The sequence below is a fragment of the Rhinoderma darwinii genome, chromosome 4 (assembly GCF_050947455.1).
Source record: "Rhinoderma darwinii isolate aRhiDar2 chromosome 4, aRhiDar2.hap1, whole genome shotgun sequence".
In the NCBI taxonomy this organism is placed as follows: Eukaryota; Metazoa; Chordata; class Amphibia; order Anura; family Rhinodermatidae; genus Rhinoderma; species Rhinoderma darwinii.
In genome coordinates this window covers 265,128,011-265,155,311 of record NC_134690.1, presented here as the reverse complement: position 1 = coordinate 265,155,311, position 27,301 = coordinate 265,128,011, and the positions used below count along the sequence as shown (strand labels likewise).

Below are 27,301 nucleotides of genomic sequence, written 5' to 3'. Positions count from 1 at the left end.
AAAAGTCACAAAATGCGCATCTTTGTATAGATTGTGATATAGTAATCAGGATTGATTGTCAGAATTTGAGATTGGCCCTTTATTTCTAGTGAAGACTAATGGTAATTTTACAGCATACAAAGACATTTTACATAGTTGTATGCTTCCAACAATGAGGAAACAGTTTCGGCAAGGCAAGGTCCATAAAGACATGGTTTGATCAGTTTGGTGTGGAGGAACTCATGTGGCCTGCACATAGCCCTGACCTAAACCCCATCAAACATCTATTGGATAATTTGGAACGCCAAACCTTCTCATCCAACATCAGTGTCTAACCTCGAAAATTCTATTTTGACAATGGGCAAAAAATTCCTACAGACACACTCCAACATCTTGTGCAAAGCCTTCCCAGAAGAGTGGAGGCTGTTGAAGCCGCAAAAGGGGGCCCAATTGCATATTAACACTAGACTTTTGAAGGAGATGTCCCACAAGCTCATATAGGTGTGATGGTCAGCATTGCAATATCAATATCTCATCCCTGGGGTGTATCTGCAGGTTAACAGTTTAATTAGACCACGACTAGGTTGCTGTGCAACTTGTATTCCTGATGGTGGATTCTCACTATGTTGAACACCGGTCTGTGTTGGATATGCTCTACATGGAACACAGAACTCCACTGGATTGATTTCTATTGGCGGCTTTCCCATGTTTTGGTGGGGCTCAACCCTTTTTTCAGCTGGAGAAGGGAGAAGCTCTCCTGAAATGTCATGTTTAATGTAGACTATAATTTTGCAATCTTGCTACTGTATAATTATCGGTGTTAAACTACATACAATTTGCACTTATCTAACCTGGGTGAAGGTGATATTATTTACCCTGGCAGGACCCATATCTGTCCTTTAGCAGCACCAGATGTGAATTTCTATTTTTACTATATTATAAATTAGATGCCCGGTGTCCTGATTATTAACATTGCACCACATATTTCAGCACAAATAACTTCCATATAAAATGTCCAAATTATTTAAAAAGTACGAAGTCGCTGAATATTTACTATGAAAACAAATGTAAAACAAAGAAAAAATATCAACACTATATTACAATATAACTTTCCATTATTTAGATCAGGCAGTAGCTTCAGACTAAAGCACCGAGTGGACCTCTCTCAGATGATGGTGTTGTCATGTGATGAAGATGAGGAAGATACTTGCGCTTTCCATACTTCTAAAAAGAACGCCCTAATCCTAATATGGCCTTACAATGGCTGTATTGCATCTTTTCGGTAGGTGGGACAATGATCATCTAATTTCATGAAAATTATGATTTTTTTAATGTTGTCAGTTATCGCTATGGTCATAACCTACTCTGTGAATCTAGTAAAACAGTCATTTAAGACCTCAGCTCAAAAATACTCAATGATGTGTAAACACGTTCACCAAATATTTTACAAGTGGACCTGTTAAGTATTTAATTATTGGGAATACTAACACATAACATATTATATATTAATTTATAAAACGCAGCCCCTTAACCAAGCTTTGATTACTGATGGTAACTATATAGTATACACTAGAAATTAGTACACTCCTCTAAAACCTAATAAATTTTGTAATTTCTCTCTGCAAATCAGACATATTTGGGGTTCCTATTTGTGTAATGTTCCTGCAAATCTGGTTTATTAGTTACCAATGTAACATGTCATTATAAACAATAAACTACAATTTTCTTATCAATGTGATAAAAAAAATAAATGTTGCAAAAATAAGTAAACCTTCCTGAAAGCTACAAAATACTTAAATGTACTGGTGCTAGTTACTTGTTAGAAGTGTCCCTTCATAATACAGGAAGTTGTTCACAATTTGTCCCCTTGCTGGGACCCCAGCGATCCGCTGTATTCTGTGGGGAAACCTGGCATGAAAGTATTCAATCTCCCTGCAGTGCCACAACAGGGGGAAAAAATGCATTACACAAGTCTATGGGAATGGCAGAGACAGCAGTACTGAGCTCGTTTGTTTCGGTCATTCTCATAGACATTAAATGAAGTGGCAGGCGAATGCTTGGCCGCCACTCCATTCGAGCTCCTCCACACTGTGGGGGTTCAGCGAGTAGGAATGGGTGAGTTTGTGACCCCTGTTCTTCTGGTTAATGGGAGTCCCAGTGATGGGCCTCCCATGCTCAGACAATTGTCACCTATTTTGTGGATAGATGATAATTGTCGATTCTAGGAATACCCTTGAAAGCCACCATACTCAAACAGGTGAGCATGCTGCGTTTAGAAAGAAACGCCACTGGTCACAAAACTGCCTAAAAAATGCCACCAACCAACACGCAGTTGTGTGTAGTGCATTTGATATTTTACTACAGACTCTAATGTAACATCTGGCCGCACTTAAACCTACATAAAAAAAACAGCAAAAAATGGCATTAAAACACCACGAAAAACACAGCAAAACGCTGTGTGTGAGACCACACTAAAGGGTGGGCTTGACTGGGTTAGAGCGTCATGGTCACAAAATCATTTTTGCCTTGATTTTAATAAAATTGCAGCAAAATGGTGCAGGTTTTGCCGTGATACGCAGCAAAAACGCATTTAAGCCGCAATGTAAATACCCAGCCTTAGGCCACTTCCAGTATTTGGCAACATTCACACAGGGCGGATACTCTGTGTAAAGGTAAACAGCGTATCCACCCTGGTGGCCGCAGAGAATTCCAGCTGAAAAACCGCACCAAATTCCGGAAAACTGCACATAAAAAAAAAATACCCTGTGACGTCCTGCAGCCCAGCCTCCTGGGATGACATTTTATCCCATGTGACTGTAGATGAAACGTCACCCCGGAAGGCCGGCTAAGATTTTTTTTTCTCTGAGTTGCGTATGTTTGCGGCAAAATTGCAGCTTTTCCCCCTCAAAAATTCCTGAAGGAATTTTGAGGCTGATTTTTCTGCCTGTAAAAAAACTCACTGTGAACATACCCTTAAGCCACTTTCACACTGCTGTATTTTGGTCAGTATTTGGAAGGCTAAGCCAGGAGTGGAAATTTAACAGAGTAAAGAATAATGGAACTCCGGAGAGGTTCTCCAATGGGGCCCCAAGTTCCTCAACCGCTGTCTGGGGCATATCCATCCGATTCAGTCATTGGCAGGGTTGCCCTCTTGCTACTCTCAGTTCTCGGATGTCTTCGACAAGAAGAAGGCAGAGACGTTGCCGCCACACCGAGCGTATGGTTTTCCTATTGACCAGGTCCCTGATTCGTCTCCTCCTTGCGGTAGAGTATACCCTCTCTCCTTACATGAAACCCAGTCGATGTCTGCCTATATCATGGAAAATCTAGAGAGGGGCTTCATACGCAAATCCTCATCCCCGGCCGGGGCCGGGTTTTTCTTTCTTAAAAAGAAAGACGGATCCCTCCGACCCTGCATTGACTACCGGGGTCTCAACCAGATCACGGTAAGGAACAGATACCCATTGCCTTTAATCTCTGAACTGTTTGATCGCATACGGGGAGCAAAAATTGTTCCCAAACTAGACCTGCGGGGGGCCTACAATCTAATCCGGATTCATCAGGGTGACAAGTGGAAGACGGCATTTAATATATGTGATGGGCGCTACGAATACCTGGCTATGCCCTTCGGCCTGTGTAACGCCCCTACAGACTTTCAAGAGTTCGTCAATGACATCTTCCATGATCTCCTCTATGTCTGTGTTGTGGTGTATCTCGATGGCATTTTGATTCTTTCCCCAGATCAGAGACATGTTCGCCAAGTTTTGCTTCGGTTAAAGGAGAATCCCCTCTATGCCAAGGTGGAGAAATGCGTGTTTTCGAGAGAATGTCTCTACCCTTCCTGGGCTACATCATCTCCGATCAGGGCCTCAAAATGGATTCTGAAAGGGTAAAGTCTGTGTTGGAATGGCCACGCCCTCAAGGCTTAAGGGCCATACAGCGCTTCCTGGGATTCACCAACTTCTACCAGCTGTTCATCCCCAACTGCTCCTCACTGACAGCTCCCATCTCTTCCTTCACTAAAAAGGGCATGAATGCCAAAGTGTGGACTCCAGAAGGAGAGGCCGGGTACAAAAGCTTAAAGAAGGCCTTCACGTCAGCCTCAATCCTTCATCATCCTGATGTGACCTTACAGTTTTCGTTGGAGGTGGATGCCTCCTCTGTTGGTGCTGGCGCACTTCTGTTCCAGAGAGGCTCCAAAGGCAAGACTGTGGTATGTGGCTACTACTCTAAGCTTTATTCTCCCGCAGAGCGCAACTACTCGATTGGGGATCGGGAGTTACTGGCTATCAAGCTGGCTCTGCAGGAGTGGAGACACCTACTAGAGGGCACAGCTCATCCAATCCTGGTCTTCCCGGACCACAAGAGTCTCACCTATCTTCAGACGGCCCAACGGCTGAACCCTCGTCAGGCCAGGTGGTCGCTGTTCTTCGCTCGGTTTCAGTTTGAGCTCCACTACCACCCTGCCGACAAGAATGTGTGGGCCGATGTCTTGTCTAGGTCATTTGAGACAGAAGACACTGTGGAGTCCCCACAGAATATCATTGACCCTTCCTGCATCATCTCTGTCAACCCTCTGCAAGTTAGAGACATTCCCCCGGGGAGGACTTTTGTACGTCTAGCAGACAGAGGAAGAATCCTTCGCTGGGGACACAGTTCCAAGCTGGCAGGTCACGTGGGTGCCCGTAAGACCCGAGACCTAATTGCCCATCAGTTCTGGTGACCCACGCTGCCCAAAAACGCAACAGACTTTGTCTCCTCCTGCACGGTGTGCGCAGCAAATAAAGTTGCCCACTCCAGACCAGCTCGTCTGCTCCAGCCACTGCATATGCCCGATGCCCCCCTCCATATTGCTATGGACTTTGTCACGGACCTGCCTCTCTCTGCTGGATGCAGTGTAGTCTGGGTGGTGGTGGTGGATCGATTCTCCAAAATGGCTCATTTTGTTCCACTGACTGTTCTGCCTTCTGCTTCCCAACTGGCCGGCCTCTTCATCCAACACATCTTCCGTCTGCACGGCTTGCCTCTGCATATTGTCTCGGATCGAGGGGTTCAGTTCACGTCAAAATTCTGGAGAGCCCTCTGCAGTCTACTCGGTGTGAAGTTGGACTTTTCCTCGGCCTACCATCCCCAGTCCAATGGTCAAGTCGAGAGGGTTAATCAGATTATGGAGAACTATCTGCGGCACTTTATCTCCAGGCAGCATGATGACTGGGTGCAGCTGCTTCCTTGGCCTGAGTTTTCTTACAACAACCATACTAGTGAGTCCACCACCTCCAGCCCATTCTTCATTGTCTACAGCCAACATCCACGAATACCTCTTCCTGTTTCCACTATGTCCCAGGTGCCTGCAGCTGACTCTACTTTCAGGGACTTTCTGCAGATATGGCAGCAGACCCGATCTTCTATTCTGCTGGCGGTCGACCGCATGAAGAGAAAAGCAGACACTAGAAGACGAGAACCTCCCTAGTTTCTTCCAGATACTAAGGTCTGGCTGTCTTCCAAGAATATCTGGCAGAGGGTGCCATCTTGCAAGTTTGCTCCCAGGTTCCTCGGACCCTTCGAGATTCTGCTGCAGATAAATCCTGTTTCTTACAAGTTTCGGCTGCCTCCCACCCTCAAGATCCCAAACTCCTTCCATGTCTCCCTGCTGAAGCCTGTGGCGCTGAACCGCTACTCAGACTCCTACTTCCGCAGTGGCTCCTGGCGGCTCGTCAGGGACATTGTTTTATTTGGTGGATTGGAGGGGATTTGGCCCAGAGGAGAGGTCTTGGGTGCCAGAGGAGAACATCAATGCTCCTGCCTTCGTGAAGAAGTTTATCTCCCGCTCTGGTCCCAAGAAGAGGGGGCGTAAGAGGGGGGATACTGTAATGTCTATGGTCTCTGACCGTCTTCCTAACTCACCCTCTGATGGCGGCGGCCATGGATGAGCGAGTTCCTGGCAGCATCTCCCTCCTGGGAGACAGCGGCACTCACTTCCTGGTCCGGACATTGTCTCCCGCAGGGCGCGCGCGTCCGCCGGTGCAAGGCCTTTAAAGGGACAGTATGCGCACATTTGCAGAATAGCTGCTATTAGCCCAGAATGCTTCTGGACCATAAAAGGGGCTCTGCCCTCTCGATCTTTGCCTGAGCATTGTTGTGTTACCTTAAGTTTGTCCTTGCAAATGGTCTCCTAGTGTTTTCCAGTTCCCAATGTTTCCCATTCCTGCTGCCTGAACCCTGTATCCCGTGCTACCTTGCCTCTGTGCCTTCAAGAGTTGGAGTCGTGTTGTGCCTTCCGCTGCATCTATTGTGTCGCACCCCGCCGGGTGTCTGTCTACTGTCGGAGCCTCGTCTTAGCCTGAATCCACCGCTACTGTCTACATTGCCTCAGGTACCCGTTCAAAACTATATACATTGCATTGTACCTGTTTGGCCAGCTGCTATCCCGCTATGCGGTACGGCCCAGTGGGTCCACACCCCACGTCGTGACGGCATGCTAATAGATTTCAGCTCAGAAGATAACAAAATTGTAAATACTGTAACCAAGGATCTGTAGAAAACAGGTAACAATTTTGTTGATTTCATCCATATGTAAACTTTCAATCAAATAACCCTTTTAATTGACATACAGGGTACAATTACATAGATGGATGTATTTTATTTTTATTTTCTATTATTGTACTACTTGGTTAGGTAACAAACTTGTTTTTACGCATATGTCCTGCTTTGATTTTAAAATGATATGCAACAGCAAATCGGTCTGAGGTATTTACATTGTCACTTTCTGTTTCTTCAGAATTTTAGGTTGCTGCTCTTCCCACATCCATGCTTAGTTCGCCTGGCTAATAGAGATGGTCCTGAGCATATAGAAAAGGGTTGTCCACTTGGGATTGGAAAAACTCCTTTACCATTAATTAGACTACCCATGTGAAAGGTCTCCTCTAACTTCTTAAATTTCTATTTTTTTCTCCCTAAGTGCCTAAGATTTAGACACAGTGGTCATGTATTGGCTACGTGTATTATGAATAGCTTATATCATATGTTCTCCAATGCTCATCAGACTTATACCACCTGTTCTAGGAATCATACAAATGCATATCATATGCACATTCACTATATATTTCCTAATTTCATTTGAAATCATATTGTATCATCTTCCTTCTCACCAACGGTTATGTTGCATAACAATATTTCTCAACGAAAGAATAATCTAACAAGAAGCTCTACTTTGTACACAGACTTGTATGTATGAAGGTAAGCAGCGTGCCAGCAGGTTGCTGTATTTGCATGTATAAGTTCAAGCACTTTTAATGCTGAAGTAAATTAAAACACTTTAAAATATATATTAAAAAAAACCCTTATGAGGTCCTGTCCTTTAATAGTACAAAATAACTCTGTTAAAGGGCCTCTGTCACCAGTTTATCAATTCCCTATCTCCTAACTAATCTAATAGGTGATTTGTTGCTGATAACTTCAGTGTGATTTGTTTTAAAAAAATGTTTATTATTTGCAAAGTTATGAGCATTTTTCTAAATTTGTGGCTCTAATAGCCAAATAGGAGGTGACTCTTTCCTTTCACTCTGGGCGTTGTAATGTTTTCGGTATGACGCTGTCCAATCAGAATACAGCTTCTCCCCCTTCCCTGCCCAGCAATACAGTGTGATCATATAGTATACAGCTTCCATTCCCGACTGTGTTTTCAATTGGTGATATCTCCGGGTGTGTCACAGCTAGAACTACGATCATGATGTCATATGAAAGATTAGAATCTCCTCATTCATATGTCACCTGCCAAAACTGCTATTCTAGGTGCCAAGATATGGCTGTTTGAAGTGATCCCCTTTCCCCCAGCTTTAGTCACTCACACTGTGTGAAGCAGCTTCTTGCTGATAGGACAGAGTCAGAGGCTGTGAGGAGCTCCACTTCTGGAGAATCGCTGCTGTTACCTAACAGTTGTCTAATAAAGGCTCATTTACATATTTAGAAAAGCTCATAATAAATGTTTTTTAAAACAAATCACCCTGTAGTTATCAGGAGCAAAGCGCCTATTAGATTAGTTAGGAGATACGGAATTGATAAACTGGTGACAGTCCCTTTAATCAGATATTCAAATATCCAAATTTCCTGGAATCTGTACAAAATAGTCTCAAATCAATTTCTTATTTTGAGAACAATAACAAAGAGTTGTGATATGGATAATGCACACAGTGATACCACAGTTCAGAAATTAACCATTTCAAGACCAAGGCCTTTATATGTCTGAATGTCCACAACGCAATTCCCCCTTTTGGAATCACACATTTTAAGGGTGAATATTGGTCATTAGATTACTATTGGCAGTGATCTGTATACAGAGTAATAAAGGGAGCATGCTCCTCTCCCCCATGTGACAGTTGGAGGCCCGTCACATCGCAGGTTTCCATTGAAAAAGCTCAAATGTTGGGATGGTCTAAGTGGTCCAGCAAGCAGAGCTAGTGTCAAAAAAAGACAACAGCATGGAGGCTCAAATAGCTTCTCTGGAGCTGATGATGAAGCTGAAAGAAGTTCTGGCACTCAAAAGAGATGAAATTGTGTCCCAGAAGGTCATCAAATTACTGAAAGGCAAGCTGGAGAAAAAGACCAGCCTGGTAGAAGAAAGCGCTGGGAGTGTGATCAAAAATGACATTTTGCCCGGGACTGCCCATGTTATCCCGATATCACCATCAAAACGAATTTAAATTAGACCACCTTGTTGGTTGAGGTATAAACCGCAGCGGAAAGGGGATAAATTATTCCCCCTGTTAGAAGCTAAGGACTACGAGGTAGAGTGCCCAGTGATGTTGTTGAGCTATCCTGTCTAGTGAACACCAGATCCCAAGTGACAACCATGGCCAAATCACTCTTTAAAACACAGGTCTCCTCCTTTGTTTGTGAAGGGAATGCAACTTGGGAGTGCCTCAATATGGCTAACTGCCATCCTTATTATAGGAGTAATGCAGGTGGACAATTCAATTTTCTGTCTAAAGTTGAGCAAGATAGGAGTAATGGGGGTGGAGAGGGCAATGGACTATGATATTCCAATAATTCTTGGGATGAATGTATTGCAATAGTTAGATGAACTTATGGCCTGTGAGTTAGGGCTCAAGTTCTGAAAGTATATCCCAAGTCAGAAACGCCCACAGATGGCACGTTAGACAACATTGCCAGATCCAGAAGGTGCTACTAGATTTGCCGGGTAGAGCAGGTTGTGTATAGCTGCCCCCTCCGAACCACTAAAAGTCCCAACGGGCCATGAGTTGTACCCGACGTTGCCAGTGGATTCTCGCCAGGGATTAAAAGAAGCCACAGTGTTAATCAAGCAGTACTGCAAAGAGAAGTAATACCTGTGGCCAGGACCCTTTGTACAGTGCAAGCCGAGCAGGTGCTACTCAGAATTATAAATGTTATCAAGCACAATGCGATCCTTTGAGCGCAAGAGCAACCCTTTAGAGACTGATGGAACTGTACCTGGGGGAGCTAAATGTCAAGTGTCTACTGATCTACTTCATCTTCTACAACATCATAATATTCTCGGCCACCTTCCACCAGCATCTGGAGAGACTGGACTTGGTGTTGATCCAATTAAAAGAACATGGGCTAAAGCTGAAGCCAGTAAATGCTATCTGTTCAGGTAAAGCTTTCAGTACCTGAGTCAAGTGGTGACTAAAGAAGGAGTCCAGCTCATGGACTCAAAGGTGTGAGCTGTACAGCAGTGGCTGGAGCCCAAAAATATGAATGAACGCCAGACCTTCCTGGTCAAATACTCCTGGTGGTTTTAAAAGACTTTGCCAAGGTGGGTGCTCTTAAATGGGACCACCCCAGGAGCGACAAAAAAGAAGCCCATTGAGTGGGAAGTTGAGGCAGATCAGGCCTTCCGAAAGCTTAAAAAAATGTTGACTTGTGCCCCAGTTTAGTCTATGTTGATTACACCAAGCCATTTACCCTCTATACTAACAGAAGTTTGAAGCGGTTTGGGGAAGTCCTGAATCAGAGATAGTAATCACCTATGCTAGCCGAATGCTGAGGGTCGGTAAAAAGAATCCTAAGAACTTCAGTTAATTGAAGCAGGAGCTGTTGCCGGTATTTGATGACACAGGCCCTAATGAAGAAGTTCTTATTGTTTAATTGGTGTCTTGCTCAACTCGTTTTAAAGGCAGAGTGATTGAAGAGTTCTGCTGGCTGTACCAGATAAGGAAGACACCCACTACACCCTACCACCCCCCACAGGAAATGGCGCTTGTGAACGCCCAAACTGGACTTTGCTACAGTTATTGAGAACCCTAGAAGACCAGAAGGACAGGTGGCCCAGCTATATTGCTGACCTGATATCGGTGTACAACACAGTACATTCTAAGTCACAGTATACTCCTTCCTGTTGATGTTTAGGAGGAATGAACGTTGCCCTCTCAACATGATGATGCCAGTGGACAGTGGGAGTAAAGAGTGGACACCCAAGATGTGGATGGAGGGGCACCGAAGGAAGATACAGGAGATGTATGATTTACTAACCGAGCGACTAGGGTATCAAACTCTTACAGTCAACTGAAAATCAGAGTCACCCTTACAGGTAGGAGAGCGAGTTATTGTGGGCAGCACAAAGTAAACCCTCCCCAACCTCTCCCCTCTGCTCTTGAGTGGCGGCTGTAACAGATAGCACATTTTGATGCAGTAATTACTAGTGTCATCGCTCAAAAGCAGGGGGTCGGGATGGAAGGTTTACAGCTGAGAAGCCAGGACACTTATGAGTGATTAAAACGTAATTTTCCTATTTATGCTTGACGTATAATCACCAACAGCAGTACGTTTCAACTTGTATCCTCTTCATCTATCTAGCATCATTAGCGATTGGGGGTGACAGACTCCCTTTAATTACAGTACAAGAATGTGTTTGGAACCTGTATGGGGCACATGCAGTACAGCTGCAATATTTTGCTCCATACGTCACTGTAGTATAGTGGCAGAAACAATACTCTGTAATATGGTATCCGATGGTACATTTCAGAATTTTTTTTCTGTAGCATTCTGAATTAAATCAAAGGCATACAGAAGTACAGTGGAGCACATAAACTGCAGTATTGCTGCTCTGTGCAAGGTTGTATGCGGCCACAATACACCCGTGTGTATGAGACCTAATATTGGCAAACCATAATTCCTTTCTATGCCAGTTTAAAACGAGTCTGTCACTAGTTTATTAATTCCCAATCTCCTAACTAATCTAATAGGCACTATGATGCTGATAACTAGTGTTTTCAAAAACGTTCTTATTTGCAAAGTTATGAGCATTTTTCTAAATATGCTAATGTGGCTCTAATAGCCAAATAGTTGGTGACTCTTTCTTTTCACTCTGGGCGGGGTAATGTTTTCTGTATGACGCTGTCCAATCAGCATACAGCGTCTCCACCTTCCCTGCAGAGCAACACAGTGTGATCATATAGTACACAACTTCCCTTCCCGACTGTGTTTTCAACTGGTAATATCTCCGGTTGTTTCACAGCTAGAACTGCGATCCTGGTGTCATATGAAAGATTGATTAGAATCTTATCTTTCATATGGCACCTGAACCGTTGTTCTAGGTGGTCCGCAGCCAAAGATATGGCTGTTTTAAGTGATCCTCCTTCCCTCCAGTCTGATTCTCCCATACTGATTGAAGCAGCTTCATGCTGATAGGACAGCCTCAGAGGCTGTGAGGTAGCTCCACCTCAGGAGAATCGCTGCTGTTGACGCCCATTTTTCAACTTAAGTCTCGTTTGCATATTTAAAAAAAGCTCATAACTTTTAAAATAATAAACTTTTTGGGACACAATTTTCACTAGCATTATAAGTGTGCCAGCGTCCATTAGATTGCCTAGGAGATAGGGTATTACTAAACTAGTGACAGATCCTCTATAAAAAGAAGTCCTCATTTAAAACTGCTGTTAGCAAATTCATGTTCCTGTTATTTATCAGAGAGAAGGTACAACAGTGATCACTGCAGACATTTTCAAGAACTAAAAAAGGGTAACTCTAGACAAAGACTGAAAATGCAGGTTTTAGGGAACATGCATCTGGCATTATCCATACATAGGCATTCCTTGTGCTGGCATATGGTTCTACGGTATAATTTTTTTCCCTCTAGAAGCAATAAATATCTCTGTAATACAGCATATAATTGAGCATGCCATCATTTTATTTCAGGAAATCTGTGAAAACTGGATGGGATGCACACAAAGGTTATGGGTGCTATATTATGGATCCATACAATGAGGCATGCACCATTAATAGAGTTTCCTGAGCTGCTAATATATGGCCATTATTAAGTCACTCAGATTGCGTTAGGAATATCATTATAATTAGAAACATATAGCATTTTAGATTAGAAAGGCATTAGTTCATTGCTGATAATGGTGTCCAAAATTATAAAAACCAGGACCATTCATCAATACCCAAGGTCTAGGAGATATACTATACCGCAATCAGGGCCGATGTCAGCACCCCTGTCATGGCTCCACCAGAAGTGGAATCCTCGGCCAGAGTAATGCCGACGATATTCTGCTTCTAGAGGGAGTCTCTGTCTAGGAGGTGGCATAACTACCGCTGTATCAGCCATAGCGGATGATACGGAGCCCGCGGCATGAGGGGGCCCGTGCCGCCTAGAAGCGGCTCTGCTCCTGGACTCAGTCTCTTGGGAAGCCCTGACACCACTGTCCATACATGTACAGTGATGTCAGAAGCAGAGCAGTGTCCCAAGCAGAGTGCTAGTGGCGCTCTGCCCGGGACTTGGCTCTGGGATTGCCCCTGACATCACTATCCATATATGGACAGTGATGCCAGGGGCTTCCCCAGAGCCGGAGTACCGGAGCAGAGCCTTTGATAGTGCTCTGCCCAGGACTTCAGCTCTGCTCCGGACATCACTATCCATATATGGACAATGTTGTCAGGAGCAGAGCAGGAGTCCCAGGCAGAGTGCTAGTAGCTATCTGCTTGGGACTATGGCTCTGGGGTTGCCCTGACATCACTGTCCATATATGGAGAGTGAAGTCAGGGGCTCCTCCTTAATCGGAATCCCCAGCCAGAGCGTCGGCAATGCTCTAGTTGGGGATTCCCAAAGGCGCTACCTACAGGGAGGAGGGGCTGTGTGGTACTCTCAGGGAGGGGGGCTGTGTGGCACTACCTGGAAGGGGGGCTGCATTGCACTATCTACAGTGGGCACTAAATTTATGGGGATACAAACTGGGGGCCGCCGTGAGTTCCCCCGCAGAGGGCTGGGTGGCACTACCTGGGAGAGGGGCTGTGTGGCACTACCTGTGAGGGGGAGGCTGTGTGGCACTACCTGGGAGGGTGGCTGTGTGGCACTACCTGGCAGGGGGGCTGTGGTGCACTACATGGTAGGAGGGGCTGTGTGGCGCTACTAGTGAAAGGGCTGTGTGGCACTCCCATAGATTTAAGATATTTTGTATTTAAAGGGGTCGTCCACTTTCTGATGACCTGCCCACCAGATAGGTCATCAGTATATGATCGGTGCGTGTCCCACACGGACCCCGCATCGATCCGACACTCCTGCTGCCTCCGTGCGCCGGACGATGTTGCCGGAAGCAGATGGCTCCGGTCAAAGAATAGAGGCTGAGCTGCAGTATTGCAGCTCTCCTCCTATTCAACTGAATAAGAGCAGAGCTGCAGTTCCTCCAAACAGCTGCTATGCAGTGGTCTGAGCCATATGCTTCCGTCTCCAACTACTGCATTCAGTTCCAAATATCTGGTGCACGGAGGCAGCCAGAGTTATGGATCGGTGTGGGGTCCGGGGGTCAGACACGCACCGATCATATACTGATGACCTATCCGATGGATAGGTCATCAATTTTCAGAAAGTGGACAACCCCTTAAGGTGCTGTAGACCTAGAATGTTATATTTTTGCTGTTTCTGCACTTATAACATGTTAATGTGGGTATCCAGATTTCTTAGTATGACTATTTCAACTTTACAGCAAACAGTTCTGTCACTTTGTAATATACTTGCATTTAAAATTAATGGGGTTTTCCGGTTTATGCAAATGGGGTGAGCATGGAGGGGGAAACGAAAAACAGGTCCTTCTGAGCAGTATCTATTGCCACAGTTTGTAAGAGGACCACAGAAGCGATATTGATGGGCATGTGTAAACAATCACCACACATCCAGTCTCCGCCTGTGGAAAGGAATTTTGGATGAAAGTATGGTAATAAGAAATAACAATTTTGTCTCTTAGTCTAATTGACCACAACAGGAAAACCCCATAAATACGTTATTTGTCATCTGTTCTTTTCACTTGTTGACATTTATGTCACATCCACTACGTTTGATGACCTTCACTAGATAGTGTATTTTATTATTTATTGTTATATCGTCAGATGAGAATAATACTTATAAAATGAATGTAGACTTTAGACGTAATAGGATGTAAAGACACCTGCGTAAGTGGTGCATTTACAAGTTTGAAGGTTTTGGTGGCAGCTAAATAAAGGTTGTGATGTCATGGGTGCTTATACCTGTGTAGTGTCATGCTTTCCACTAGAATAATTACCTTCCAGTAGCAGTAGTCCCCTGTATGAGAGAAGAGGAAACAGGCGTGGTTTGCAGAGCAACCCATGATGAGGCTTCTTCCTGTCTCCGTGACTCTTGTGAATTTCCACCTGACCCCCTACACATAATAGGAAAGCGTGGAGAACACTTGATGACACTGGCTTGGTACCGGATGGTCATGCACCTTGTCTTCTCTTCGTTACAGTTCTTGTGAAGTGAAGGAACTGTGGCTGGATACACTTGTGTGGTAAGTGGCATATACAATTTATCAAAATACATTTTGGTAAAGAATGAATGGTATTACAGATGATTGAGTCAATACAACAAAGTAACAGATTTACTGCAACAAAGTTCTATCAAATGGTAGTTAACTTCTTAACTATAGTGATTGTCTTTATATTAGTAATTACATTTTATTAGCAGTTAAATTTATAGCACCCACATATGCCAAGGTACTGTATAGAGAATGCACGCTTGTGTTAATATTCATACCTTTACCTCCCTTCCATGTCTCATATTCATCGAGAGCAGTGTCTGTTCATACTGTAGATCTGCAGTAGGTATAACAGTAAACTATGTGTTTATGGATTAGCTATTACTTTAATGTTACTTGAGGAGTTATTGTCTTGCTAGATGCAACACATGTTCATTGTTCATGCTCAGTGCCCAGTATAAATTGCATATCAGTCTGCATTACTCCATTTCGGCCAGGATCACTTACACAGTTTTGATCAAGTTTTTGCGGTATTTTTTAGGTACATTTTTTTTTTTTTTTAGCAAAATCCAGAAGTTCATCCAAATGGTAAGAATGGTATAAAGTACAGACTGGGTCAGCTCCTTTTTTTTTTTGTGGCCACTTCTGTGTTTGGCTAAAAAAAAACAGCCAAAAACTGTGACAAAAAGGGCATCAAAACTATGTGTATGATCCTGGCCATAGACATGTATATCACAGAGATTAGGCAGCAATGTGATAGAGGCCAGTGTAAATGTAATATAAAATGTAATAATAAATACAAGGTATGGTAAATATATGATTGCATTTGTTTCTAAAGTGTTCCTGTGTTCTATATGATTTGTATTATACTGTGTAAAAGATAGAATTCTCCCATTAGTAACCATTGATTTCATAGATTCGGGGCAATGCTTTTATGGTTGCATGAGATCTCTATCCTGATAGCAGATGTTACAGAACAATGTGTACTTCATCTGGACTGTTATAACTTTGTTTTTTAGATCGGTTATTTTGATTGTGAGCATCACCATGGGAGTTGCCTTGTGGTTGAAGTAATTCACAACATCTCCCATCTCATGCAGCCATTCAAGCGACACCCTTTTTAGAAAACATGTTTTTTCAGACTGCAGGGCTATTTGGCTAATAAGTTAAAAGCTGTGTGAAAGGCATCTCACTCAGTCAACCAGAACTCTACTCTGTACTGATGAGGAGCAACGACTCCGAAACAGTTCAGTCTACAGATGGGTTTCTTTTATTTGGCTATAAACATGAATCAGGTTTCAATGCTCTATAAAGGGTCTTAGTAGTTACTGATATGTGGCAACAGAGAGTTTGTTTTCTTCCTTCTGGAGGAGAGCTATTTTACATAATAAGGATGAAATAGTGTTTGCTCTTTTCATATTTTGCAATACTCCCTCTTCAAAACCCTGTGTTTGGTCTCTAAATTGTTTCAAGTGCTCATCCTATTGGTAAAAAACAAAAAGTAGAGGTTTTTATTATTGCAAGCTTTTATTTCGTGATTGTTTGATGTATAATGCAAAAGTCCAGAATAAAGTGTTTTCTTAAATGGAGCCAGTCCAGACCTGCCTCATCTACTGAACGGTCAATTTCGTGATCATTCTGACAGCTAACAACATCATTTCTGCTCACAGGCAGATAAGAGAAGTTGGTGGGATTGAGGACACCACCATCCCCTGCGCAGGATTACTAATGAAGGTTCTCACAGGCTGCAATGCTGTAAGTAGATATATAGACATACCGTATTTAGATTAAATGATATGCCAAGAAAATATTACTGTGACGCATATGGATCAAATGATTATAATCCTCGCATGACTTTTATAGGCTAACAGTTCAGGCACAAACATCATCCTTACGTAATGCTGATTTTATTTTCATTGTAGTCTAAAACTCTTGTTGCCAACAACATGGATACCTTAATCGAATGTCATACTGAGGTGAGTCATTGATGCGTGTTTTGTATATGTTGTGAATGGGGGAAGCGACCATGAATACTTCCCTCTAAAGAAAAAAGCCAAGTGAAAGCCATTCATGTAAAATGCCGTACTGTACAAAAGTGGAACAATTGGAGACAAGAGGATAACACACCATGAGCACATTAGATTAGGTCCACGGCTGTATGATACCACCGGGAGGGGGAGATTAGCAGTCTAGATGATGTAGTCCATTCAGTGCATGACAAAGCATTCATCTCAATAGCAGCCTTTTTTTGCATTACTATATTAGCCATTAGTTATGACAGTATTACTGAATAAAATGTAAGGAACATTCCAGTTTATGTACATAAAGCTAATTCATTGTGTCATGAAACTTTCAAATTTACTTTGTGCATCAATTTCTCTCAGTTTTCAAGATCTCTGGTTGTTGTCAGTGAATGGAAACCTGTCCTGATCTTGTCCAGCTCACGCAGTTGTAGGGTTTATTAAAAGTGCTGATACACTGCAATGAACAGTGCAACTGAGGCAGCTAATTCTCAGGACATGTTTTCAGCCTCTGGATGTAAACAAGGATGTTTAAATTCATTGACCGCAAAAAAGATCTTGATGCACAATTGATAATATTTGATTCATAGGAATGAATAGTTTTCCCTTAGACAATGTTTTTTTTTCTTTTATTGCACAGCGTAAAAACAACCTTCAAAGACTTTGCATATAATAAAGAGATTCTAAATTATACATCTACTTACATGTATTTTCGACCTTACTATGTAACTGTTACTAGTATAAACGTGTCTGATAAATGTTTCCTTGCTTACTTTTAAAATAGTTTTCCTATCTTTAGAGTAAAGGCCCATTTATGCTATGCTAAGTGTCTGCTCAAATGTTATCGTTTCTCCATTCTATTTCATAGGCGAATGCCAAGAAATGCCAGTTATTGGCAGACATAATCGGTGAGGAGGGAATCTGCCATGTAATTGGTAAGTAAATTCGGCTATTGAAATATTCATGTAAATGTGACGCTGTTATTGTAATGGTTTAATAATTTAGTTCATAGATCCAACCTCTTAACTATGGCTACATTAGTTAAAATATGCAGAAAAATACATGTATAGCAATATAAATGTTTAGATCCACCCACTTACTATAGACTTATGAGACTACTATTAACTAGTCCTTCATCCATGGAGTTTGACCTAGTTAAGAATTAAATGACTATGCAGTTCTTAGTAGATGATGAAAGAAATATACTACTTGATCTTTCCAATTTACCACTTTAACCTGTATATGTGACTTGTCAGAGTAAGCGCCCACACTGGAAAATGAGATGGAGGGACTTTCCCACAAGTTTAATGTTTAAGCATAACCTTTCTCCTGTGGTTTGCCACAACTTTATTTTCATTTGAGTCTCTTCTCTCTTGGACTGTCCAGAATGCAAGAAGAAGAAGAGAAAAGCTGTCATCTCCTGGCCTATTACATTTAGACGAAGTTCTGCAAACTCAGAGCCTTCAAGTCCACCAGAGCTAAAGACAACTTTATTTGACCAACCCCTGTCCATTATCTGTGAGGAGGACAACCTTCCTAAAACCATACTTGTAAGCAAGAAAAAAATTCCTTAATAAATTGTCAGTTACCATTTATCTGCAGGTTTAGTCCTCAGTTGACTCTTTAGCTAGTCTTTATTTGGCTTGGCAATATTGATAGAGAAATTCCACGGTACTCCCTATTCAGTCGAATTATACATTTATTGTTGCGGCAAAAAGCAGTGTGGATGTGGAGCTCAAGCCTACGGCCGTTTCGCGTATACCCACTCTTTGTCAAGGCTTTGACAAATAGTGGGTACATGAGAAACGGCCGTAGGCTTGAGCTCCACATCCACACTGCTTTTACCTGTCTTGCCGAAACAATAAAGGTATAATTAGACTGAATAGGGAGTGCCGTGGATTTTCCCTAATTCATTGATATGTTACACCATTAGTACTGAGTCAAGTAGGGAAGTCTAATTGTTCTTTCCATTTATGTTATGTTTTATGAACTTTAAAGATAGCATTAATAAATTGCACTCTGGATGGTCTAGTAGAGTTTATAGTGTGGTGTGGAGGACAAATAACTGATATTATGACAAAATTGTCTTGTGAAGCAAAAACATTTTTTTTTATGATTTCCCTTTAGGACATATTAACTATCCTAAGAGTGCAGGGTCCACAGACGGAGGGCATTTTTCGCAAAGCTGCGAATGAGAAAGCTCGCAAAGAACTCAAAGACAACCTGAACTATGGAAGAGACTTGGACTTGAAAAACAAATCTGTGCACTTACTAGCTGTTGTATTTAAGGTGAGTTAGACTAGTATGTACTTTACTATTATTTACTTTGTGGAACCTAAAATGATTGATAATGATGCTCGTGTAAAGATATGGTAGCTTCATCTGGTTATAATGATTGTCCAATCGGAAGCAGCGTCGTAGTTAGGCTTTCCTTCACAAGGGGCAAAGATTCAGTTAACTGCCCTAGCTCTGCATCTAAATACCCTTGGCCAAGGCAGAGTGGCTTGTTGGCATGCACCCCCCCCCAGCACCCTGTACACATGCACTACCTGCTCCCCGGCTATACAAAACTCCCAGTCTCTATAGAAATTAAATACAGGGCTTTCGAAAAAATTTCTTATATATTATCCTCCTTTTGTTGGTAAATAAATCTTTTGCCTTTTTATAATGATAAATGAGCTAAAATAATATACTTTCAATGTCAGGATTTCCTAAGGGGTATCCCACACCAGCTGCTGTCATCTGAACTTTACAATACATGGATGTGTGCATTGCAGAAGCCAAATTTGGAAGAAAAAATTAAAGAGATGAAAAGGTGAGCACAACTCTAACCTTCCTTTTCTCCCACAATATTTGTTTAGCATAATTTAGCATCAAGTAGAGTGTTATAATATAAAAGTGATTCCTCACTTTACAATATTTTTTTTGTATTAGGAGGACCATTGTCTCTTAAACATATTGTGACTTAAGTGTCATGGCCTTCGTTAACAATGATGGATCTGCTGTGAAATTGATTCCATTGATTTATAATGGAGTCCGTCATTTTCTGTTATTTTGATGGCAAGAAAAACACTGTCATCTACACTCCTTGCCATCAAAAAGCAGGGAAACTCAATGGAACGGAGACTAGCCGCAGTGTGAACAGAGCCTTTATGCAAATAAAGCAATCCATTACGTATAAAATTCTGAAAGAGGCTGGTGAAACACTTTCTATGTTACGTGAAGTAGCTTCATCAAGGTCTACTTGCCCCCAATATGAAGCACTGATTGGCTGCTCACTGTGGCCAAACGCATGCTACCAGTCATTAAGTCATTACCAGTGAAATATGCACTCTGATTGTCTGAATCTTCCAGCCAATGGCATGTCCCTCAGATTGGCACTGCCTGTGGCATTGCAGGTTAATTATAGTTGAGTTTTGCAATCATCCAGACAAGGCCAATGAAAGTTGAAAATTCTGCAATTTGAGACCATTGTAACCTAAAGGTTCACTGTATATTTAAAGGGGTTGAAAAGCCACATCATTTTTTTTATTTTTTTTTACAAAGGGCTTACAATACTTTCAAAAAACAAATTCAGTAATACCCATCTTACCAACCCCCTGCTACTCCCATGCCGACATTTCCCAGGTCCCCCCGCCGGCTCTTCCTGCTCCAACAATAATGTGTAGACATGTGACTGCTGCAGCCAATCACCGACTGTAGGGGTGATGTGTTGACTCCACTGAGGTCCCTGCTGCAGAGACTGATAGGCTGCAGAGGTCACATGTCGTGTCGGCGCATCATCGCTTGAGCAGGAAGGCAGAGATCAGCAGAGGACCAGGAAAACATCGTCATAGGAGCTGCAAGGGATTAGTAAGGTGAGTATTACTTCTTTTGTTATTTTATAGCATTGTAAGCTTTTTGAAAAAAAAAAAAAAGATGTGACTGATTAAGATAACTGTTTATTCACTTTTTCCTGAATCTGCCTCAGTCTGACCCATCTAAACAAGGTGTTTTTATTTTATTTTTATATTTGCCTGCTTTGGGTCCATGCCATGAATTGACATCATCTATTTTTGATCCAGCTGCAGTAAGCGTCTATCTCAGAGAATATTGCTGCTTCCGTTAGCCCACAATGCAGATAACAAACTGTCTGAGTGTGAATGGGAGTTTTTGGTGAAAAGTTTAGCATTCTGGTTCCTCTTTCGCAAGGAAGTCCTTAGTTCCGTGCCTGAGTTGGAAATTTTTATAATGGTTGCACAAAACCTGACCTCTTCATGTTTCTCTTTTTGTAGTGCTGCAGAAAAACTACCGAAACCAAATGTAATTTTGCTTGGTCACTTGATCTGTGTTCTCCATCATATAAGTAAAGCTTCAGACATAAACAAGATGGACTCCAGAAACCTAGCTGTCTGCATTGCACCAACCATGCTCATGCCTCAGGTCGATAAGAACCTTCCACTCGAAACTCAAAAGGAGCTCAATGAGAAGGTAAAAACAGAAGAGCGAGTGACTTATATAAATGTATAAAGCTTATTATTTAAAATGATGTGAAATGTTCATAGTAGTGAGGATTTCAGGATTTTATGTCATTGTCATTTAAAAAAGACAAAGCTATTGCCCCTCTTTTTCTGGACCATGTTTAGGCATTATTTCATTGTTTAATGGAAATTCTGACTGTAACTTTAGAAATGAATAACTGGTAAACATGACTGTCCCTTATAGGACAAATGTTTTAGAATTGCTTTTTTGCATTGTTCTGGATATAAGTGGAGCTATCAGGGGAATAAGCAGGATTTTATCTAAGGGAAAGGGGTTTCAGTAAAAGAGATTTTTGCATTTCATTTTGCAACTTTAGCCAATCCTGAGCCAGCCTAGACCAGTATTATGTAACTAACTGGCCCTCTTCACCCTAGCTCACTGGCCGGTCACCTTCCTCATCCCGAAGCTCACCTCCATTCTGCTGCTCAATCTGCCCAATGCCCAACTAGTTCATGGCAAAGCTGATTGTTTTAGCTTTCTTTCAGCAACTTTGCACATACACTCTTCCTGTGGACATCTGTGTAAAGTTTCTGGAAATGGCTAAAACAGGTGACAGTGAAAGGGTTCGTCCACACACTCCGGACTTGCCGCGTTTTTTCCATCCGGAAAAGCAGCAGAATACAGTAGCAGCATAGTGGATGAGATTTAACAAATCTCATTCATATGCTGCGTAAAATTTCAGAATCGAAATTGACCTGTGGTGCTTAATTTTCGGACTGCAGCATGTCAATTCCTGCTATGGAAAGTATGCAGAATTGCTGCGTTTTTCATAGGAAATGTCTCCATCTCCTAACATTGGGAAAAACGCAGCAAAATACGCACCATTTTATGCCGGAAAAATCACAGGAAATGGTGCGTTTTTGTCGCAGCGGAAATCCTTTGACTTTCAACGGAATTGCTGCAGAAATTTTTTGCATCAATTCCATTGTGTGTGGACAATCCCTAACAGACTTCCACCCTCCCTAAGCCCCGGCCATGGACCGCATGTTTGAGCTTTCTTCTAGCAACTTTACAAAGACCTTCCGCCTCTCCCCATCACTCAGGGTCTGTGTTCAAGTGGCTTTTCTAATCCTCAAAAGAGTATTAATTGACATATTGGGGCACATATTACTAATCTGTCTAGACAGCATAAACTTAGACCAGGCAGTCTAAAGATGAGCTAAATTTATCACAGTGGGGCAAACTGTATGATAAATTTGGCGCATTTTGCTAGACACCTTTCTCTTTCGTATATATCAACTATTGGTTGACTAAGTCATTTGGCTCATTTCTGCACATTTAGGCACGTTTTAAGCCATACCCCTCCCCACTAAGCCATCCCCCTTTTGGTGCATTTTTCAACACATTCTAAACGCAGACACCGTAGTAAATCTGCCCTGCTGTTGCAACATGCTCTCTTCACTGCTTTTACTCTTCTCTCCCTCGTTCTCTTTGTGTGAGTATGTTTACTTCAATGTGCCTTTATTTTATCAGGTCACAGCTCTGGTTGAGTTCTTCATAGATCACTGCTTTGAATTATTTGGTGAAAACATACCACATTTAATCAACACTTTGGAAGAGGATTCTCACATGTATAGTCCAGGTGCGTAAAGATGGCAAAGTGATATTGTACATATATAAGGAGGCATCTTCTATGTGAATATATATACAGTATATGACTATTCAATATCCCCATTTGCTTTATTAAAGTTTTGATGATTAATGCTTTGTGGCACTGAGGTGATCCTGTTTATAACCTATTCTATTGGACAGAAAATATTTTAAACAAGATCAGCATTGAATTATATGCACTGGTTACCAACTTTAGTTCAAAGTTTTATGACCAATAGGCCTCAATCACTTATAGTCGAAGAGAACTGAAAATAAGAGATAAAACGACGCAGATTTTGTTTCAGAAATTTTCTGTGAATGGAAATCAGTTGCATTCATGTGAATAGGGTTGTGTCAGGGTTGTTGCAGGTGCATGGGCTTCCGCAAGTTCCATTCAAATTAATCTAACTCATTGTCAGCCGCAGAAACCCTTTATTTTATATTCTTAACTGCCTGCACAATAAACTGAAATACAGCAAATGACCTGAAATAAATGTGTAGGATGTGTATAATACACATATATTACTATTATAACATCTATTAGTAAAATAAATCTAATATCAAATTTACTTTAAACTAAAAATATGTATATAAGAGAACTAAGAAAAAAAAATTTCTTTTTCAGAATTGTCTTTTCATCAGAATGACTTTGATAGCAGTGACCCAGACCGTGAGTGTCATGCTGGCACATACCAGCGAAGACACAGCAGAAGTGAAAGTGAGGAGGGCACAATACACCAAGATATGCCTTTATCAGTTTTGCCTTTAACAGGCCTCAGAATGGAGGACAGCAGCATGGACCGAAGGTTCTCGGAGCCTTTCATTTTTCCTTCACAGAATGATATGCCACTTACAGAAAAGAAGCTAACCAGAAGTCAAGATGATGTTGCAGTCAGGAAACAAAGCCTACTGTGTAATGATGATAAGCTGCTCCCTATTTCCCCTGAGAAATACTATGATAGAGCTTTATATAAGAGGAATATGCCAAAGGGTCTGAAAATTAATACCAACTATGACCCAAATATCATTGATGACTTTTTAGTCAATGCATCCTCGAACTGTTCTCTTGATAGCTCTTGTTCAGACTGTTCTGTTTTTACTAGTTCTCCAATTGTATCCCCGTTAAGTCCAAAGAAAAATTATTTGCAGAGGCACAAATCTTTATCTATAAAATGCAATCTCATAAATGCTTCAGTCAAAGTTGGGCGAGAAATTAAAAAACACTCAAATTCTTTTTGCTATATAAACCACAAAAAATTGGTAACCAAAACACAAAGCTGGGGTCCTGATGGAGATAATACTGGTGGAGTACAACGGAATGGATTCAGCAAGAGTTTCCGGCATAGGACTCAAGCTGAGTGTGATGCTTCCCGAGACACAACTTTCCAACAACCACAAGTTATGAGACAAAGACCGCCGTCTGTAGATGATGTATTCAGAATGGTAGACCAAAGAAATCCTGGAAAGCCTCCTTCATATAAAGAGGCTGTCCATAAAATTGTGACCCCTTACAGTCAAAGCATGACTGTTCAAACCATGAGAGACAGTGTGTCAAGTAACGACTGCCTTCCACCTCACATTACTAATGGATCTTCAACACATTCCCCGTTGATTGAGAGTGCTTCTCATAATATGAATAGATCCAGCTCAGTTCTTGACATAAAAACACACAGGGCTTGTGAACTAGTTCAGCCAAATTGCCAACCTGAGAAGATAAAATCAGGCCTTGTCAGGACCAAGTCGGAATCCAGTCAAAGGAAAAAGCATGAATGTATAAGTCAACGGTACAGTCAGCCCATCTTTGAGATTTATGATCAGATACAGTATGCTAAGGAGTCTTATGTTTAAGTAATGAAATCTGTATATTGTAAATAGTGTAGAATAGAACATACTGTAAAACAATAGGTCATTTTATGAGGCGTTGCTTTGTGTTTTTGTGTGGGGTGCATGATATGTTTAAAAATGAAACCGAGAGATGTGTTGCTCAAAATATAAATGACTTTTTATTACGCAACATTGTTAGATGAAATCTTGCACAAAAGGGCATTTCCGTGTATTCATTTTACATTTTAAAGCCAGTAGGGCTAAACAGATATAAATGTGTATGCTGTTTTATCACTTCATTCACTTTTGTGACTATGTTCTCAAACTAAGTTTCATGATTATATTAAGGCTATGCTCACACGGGTCGGATACACTGCTGAAAAGTTTGCAGCGTAAGGGAACCCGCAGGGAATTTCCGGTTGAGTATGTAAGAATTGTGTTAGACTTGGTGCAGATTTTTTACCAAAATGGCCACAGCGAAAAGCAGAGGTAGAAAAAAAAAAAAAAGGCAATACTCACATCTGTGGCATCCCTGCACCTCACATCTGGTCTCAATACGGCTGGCCTTCTGTGATGATGCTACATCCCATGTGACTGCTGTAGCTTGTGATTGGTTGCAGCAGTGACACTGGACACAGCATCATTACAGGAGGCTGACAACATGCAGAACAGCCAAGGGGACAAGGAGCTGCAGACTATGACAGCGCCATGGAGGAAGAAAATTGACTTTTTTTCTATTTCACACAGGAACTAGTTATTTTTTTTCCCTACTTGAGACTTTTGCTGCGGATATGCAGCTTTTCCGCAGCAAAAATTGCAACATTTGCAATTTGTTGTTGATTTTCATTTCATCAATGAAAATCTGCAACAAAAATGCAACGATTTCTCAGAAGAAACAGACATGCTGTGTATTAAAAATATGCACCACAGGTCAATTTATAAACGTTTTCTCTGCAAAATTTTCAGCAACGTGTGGATGAGATTTGTTAAATTCTCATCCACTTTTCTGCTACCGTAATACGCTGCAGATTTTCCATCCACAAATGTGAACAAAAATCTGCATCAAATCCGCTACGTGTGAACATAGCCTTATATGTTTGTATTGTATCAATGTTTAGTCAAATCACTATACCACGTTAGATTTTAATATGAACTTTTAAATAGAAGTCAAACAATGGTTTGATGTGTTGACACTACATTAAAGCACTTTTGTACTATTTTAAAAATGTAGGTTTATTGTCATTTTAACCAAATGTATTAAATGGGTAATTATACGACGACTCTTTGGTCCCTTTGCATGAAATTTATTAGAGAGCGGAGTTTACATAAATCATACAATGGATTTCTTTAAAGGGTTATTCCCAAATTAGAAATTAATGGCATGAGTGTCATAAATGTCTGATTGAGGTGGGTCTGAGCTATGGGACCTGCACCCATCTCCCGAGCGGGATTCATCCGACCCCTGTCCTGCATGGTGACGGGGCTGCCAGCCGCCGCATCCAGACAGGAATGAATGGAGAGATGGCCTCACATTTGCGCGGCTCTTTCCATTTACTTCTATTTGAGTTACGGAAACAACCAAGCATGCTTGCTCGGCTGTTCCGGTAGCTCTCATCGAACAATGACCACCGTTCTGAAGATAGCTGCGGGTCCCAGAACTAGGACTTGCGTCTATCAGACATCTATGGCATATCCTGTGGATATGCCATAAATATCTAAAATGGGAATACATGTTTAAGATTTGTTCTCTGTTGTTATTATTTGACACTTTTACTCTTTAGGGAGTACTTAAAGCTCCATTATGATTATTATTTTTCACTGATGTTGTATATGTGTGACTCCTTTGTGGAGACCAGTGATGTAATTTGTATTTTCAATTCCTCACCATTTTATCTGGTCTTTATTCTCTTTCAATGAACATGGACAGAAAACCCATACAGGCCTATTTCTACTCAAAACTGAGAGATAGGTAGAATTATATCTAGTCTAGACAATCTTCTACAAACTAAATAAATCAGCGACAGAACTGTGCTGATGATAATGCTTGTAGAAATCACACTGGGAAATAAAATAAAAAAATACTAAAAACATTTATTCATGGCAATATACAATCCGATAGAACTCCTCACTCACTTCCTCAGATAATCGCTTATGAAATACAAAGAATCACAGTGCAAATAGTCACAATTGCAGCTGGAAAACAAAAGTCAAAGGTAATCTGATTAAATAAAACGCTACGTTAAAAAAAAGCTAATTTATAGTCGCATAGCGGGTTAAATAAAAATCAAGTACAACCTTTTATAATTAAAAACACCAGTTGATCAAGAGAAAGGCAATCCCCATTCTTGAATAGCATTGACCAATTTGACAAAGTGGAAAACATCAAACAGATCTCTGGATCAGTAAGAAAATGGATAACCCTTTCTTAAATCTACAGTTTCAGCCATTACCAAATCCTTTGGGAGATTCCATACCTTTATGTATCAGACAGAAAAGTAAAGCTTTTTAACTTTGTGGTGAAATTGCACTTCATTTAACCGCAAGTAGTGATACTGTGTTTGCTGTGGGTTTGCAAATACAATAACTTATCGCGTTGGTTTTTGTAAAGGCTATTTACAT

At 41.5% G+C, this 27,301-nt stretch overlaps 1 protein-coding gene across 1 annotated transcript; it reads left to right on the top strand.

Annotated features, from left to right (window-relative positions):
- The first annotated feature begins 1,108 nt into the window (after positions 1–1,108).
- On the top strand, positions 1,109–25,908 carry TAGAP (T cell activation RhoGTPase activating protein). The gene is made up of 11 exons (XM_075862443.1): positions 1,109–1,261; positions 14,718–14,759; positions 16,397–16,481; positions 16,649–16,702; positions 17,616–17,682; positions 18,134–18,297; positions 18,875–19,036; positions 19,453–19,562; positions 21,022–21,217; positions 22,742–22,850; positions 23,484–25,908. The coding sequence occupies exons 1-11, from the start codon at positions 1,149–1,151 to the stop codon at positions 24,704–24,706; spliced, it is 2,325 nt and encodes a 774-aa protein (XP_075718558.1). The 5' UTR covers positions 1,109–1,148; the 3' UTR covers positions 24,707–25,908.
- Positions 25,909–27,301: the final 1,393 nt, after the last annotated feature.

Excerpts from the sequence above, each read along its gene's own strand:
- TAGAP (XM_075862443.1), top strand. The coding sequence starts at position 1,149 with ATGATGGTGTTGTCATGTGATGAAGATGAGGAAGATACTTGCGCTTTC. Across the intron at positions 17,683-18,133 it reads GGGAATCTGCCATGTAATTG|AATGCAAGAAGAAGAAGAGA; the intron begins GTAAGTAAATTC and ends TGGACTGTCCAG. Across the intron at positions 18,298-18,874 it reads ACCTTCCTAAAACCATACTT|GACATATTAACTATCCTAAG; the intron begins GTAAGCAAGAAA and ends ATTTCCCTTTAG.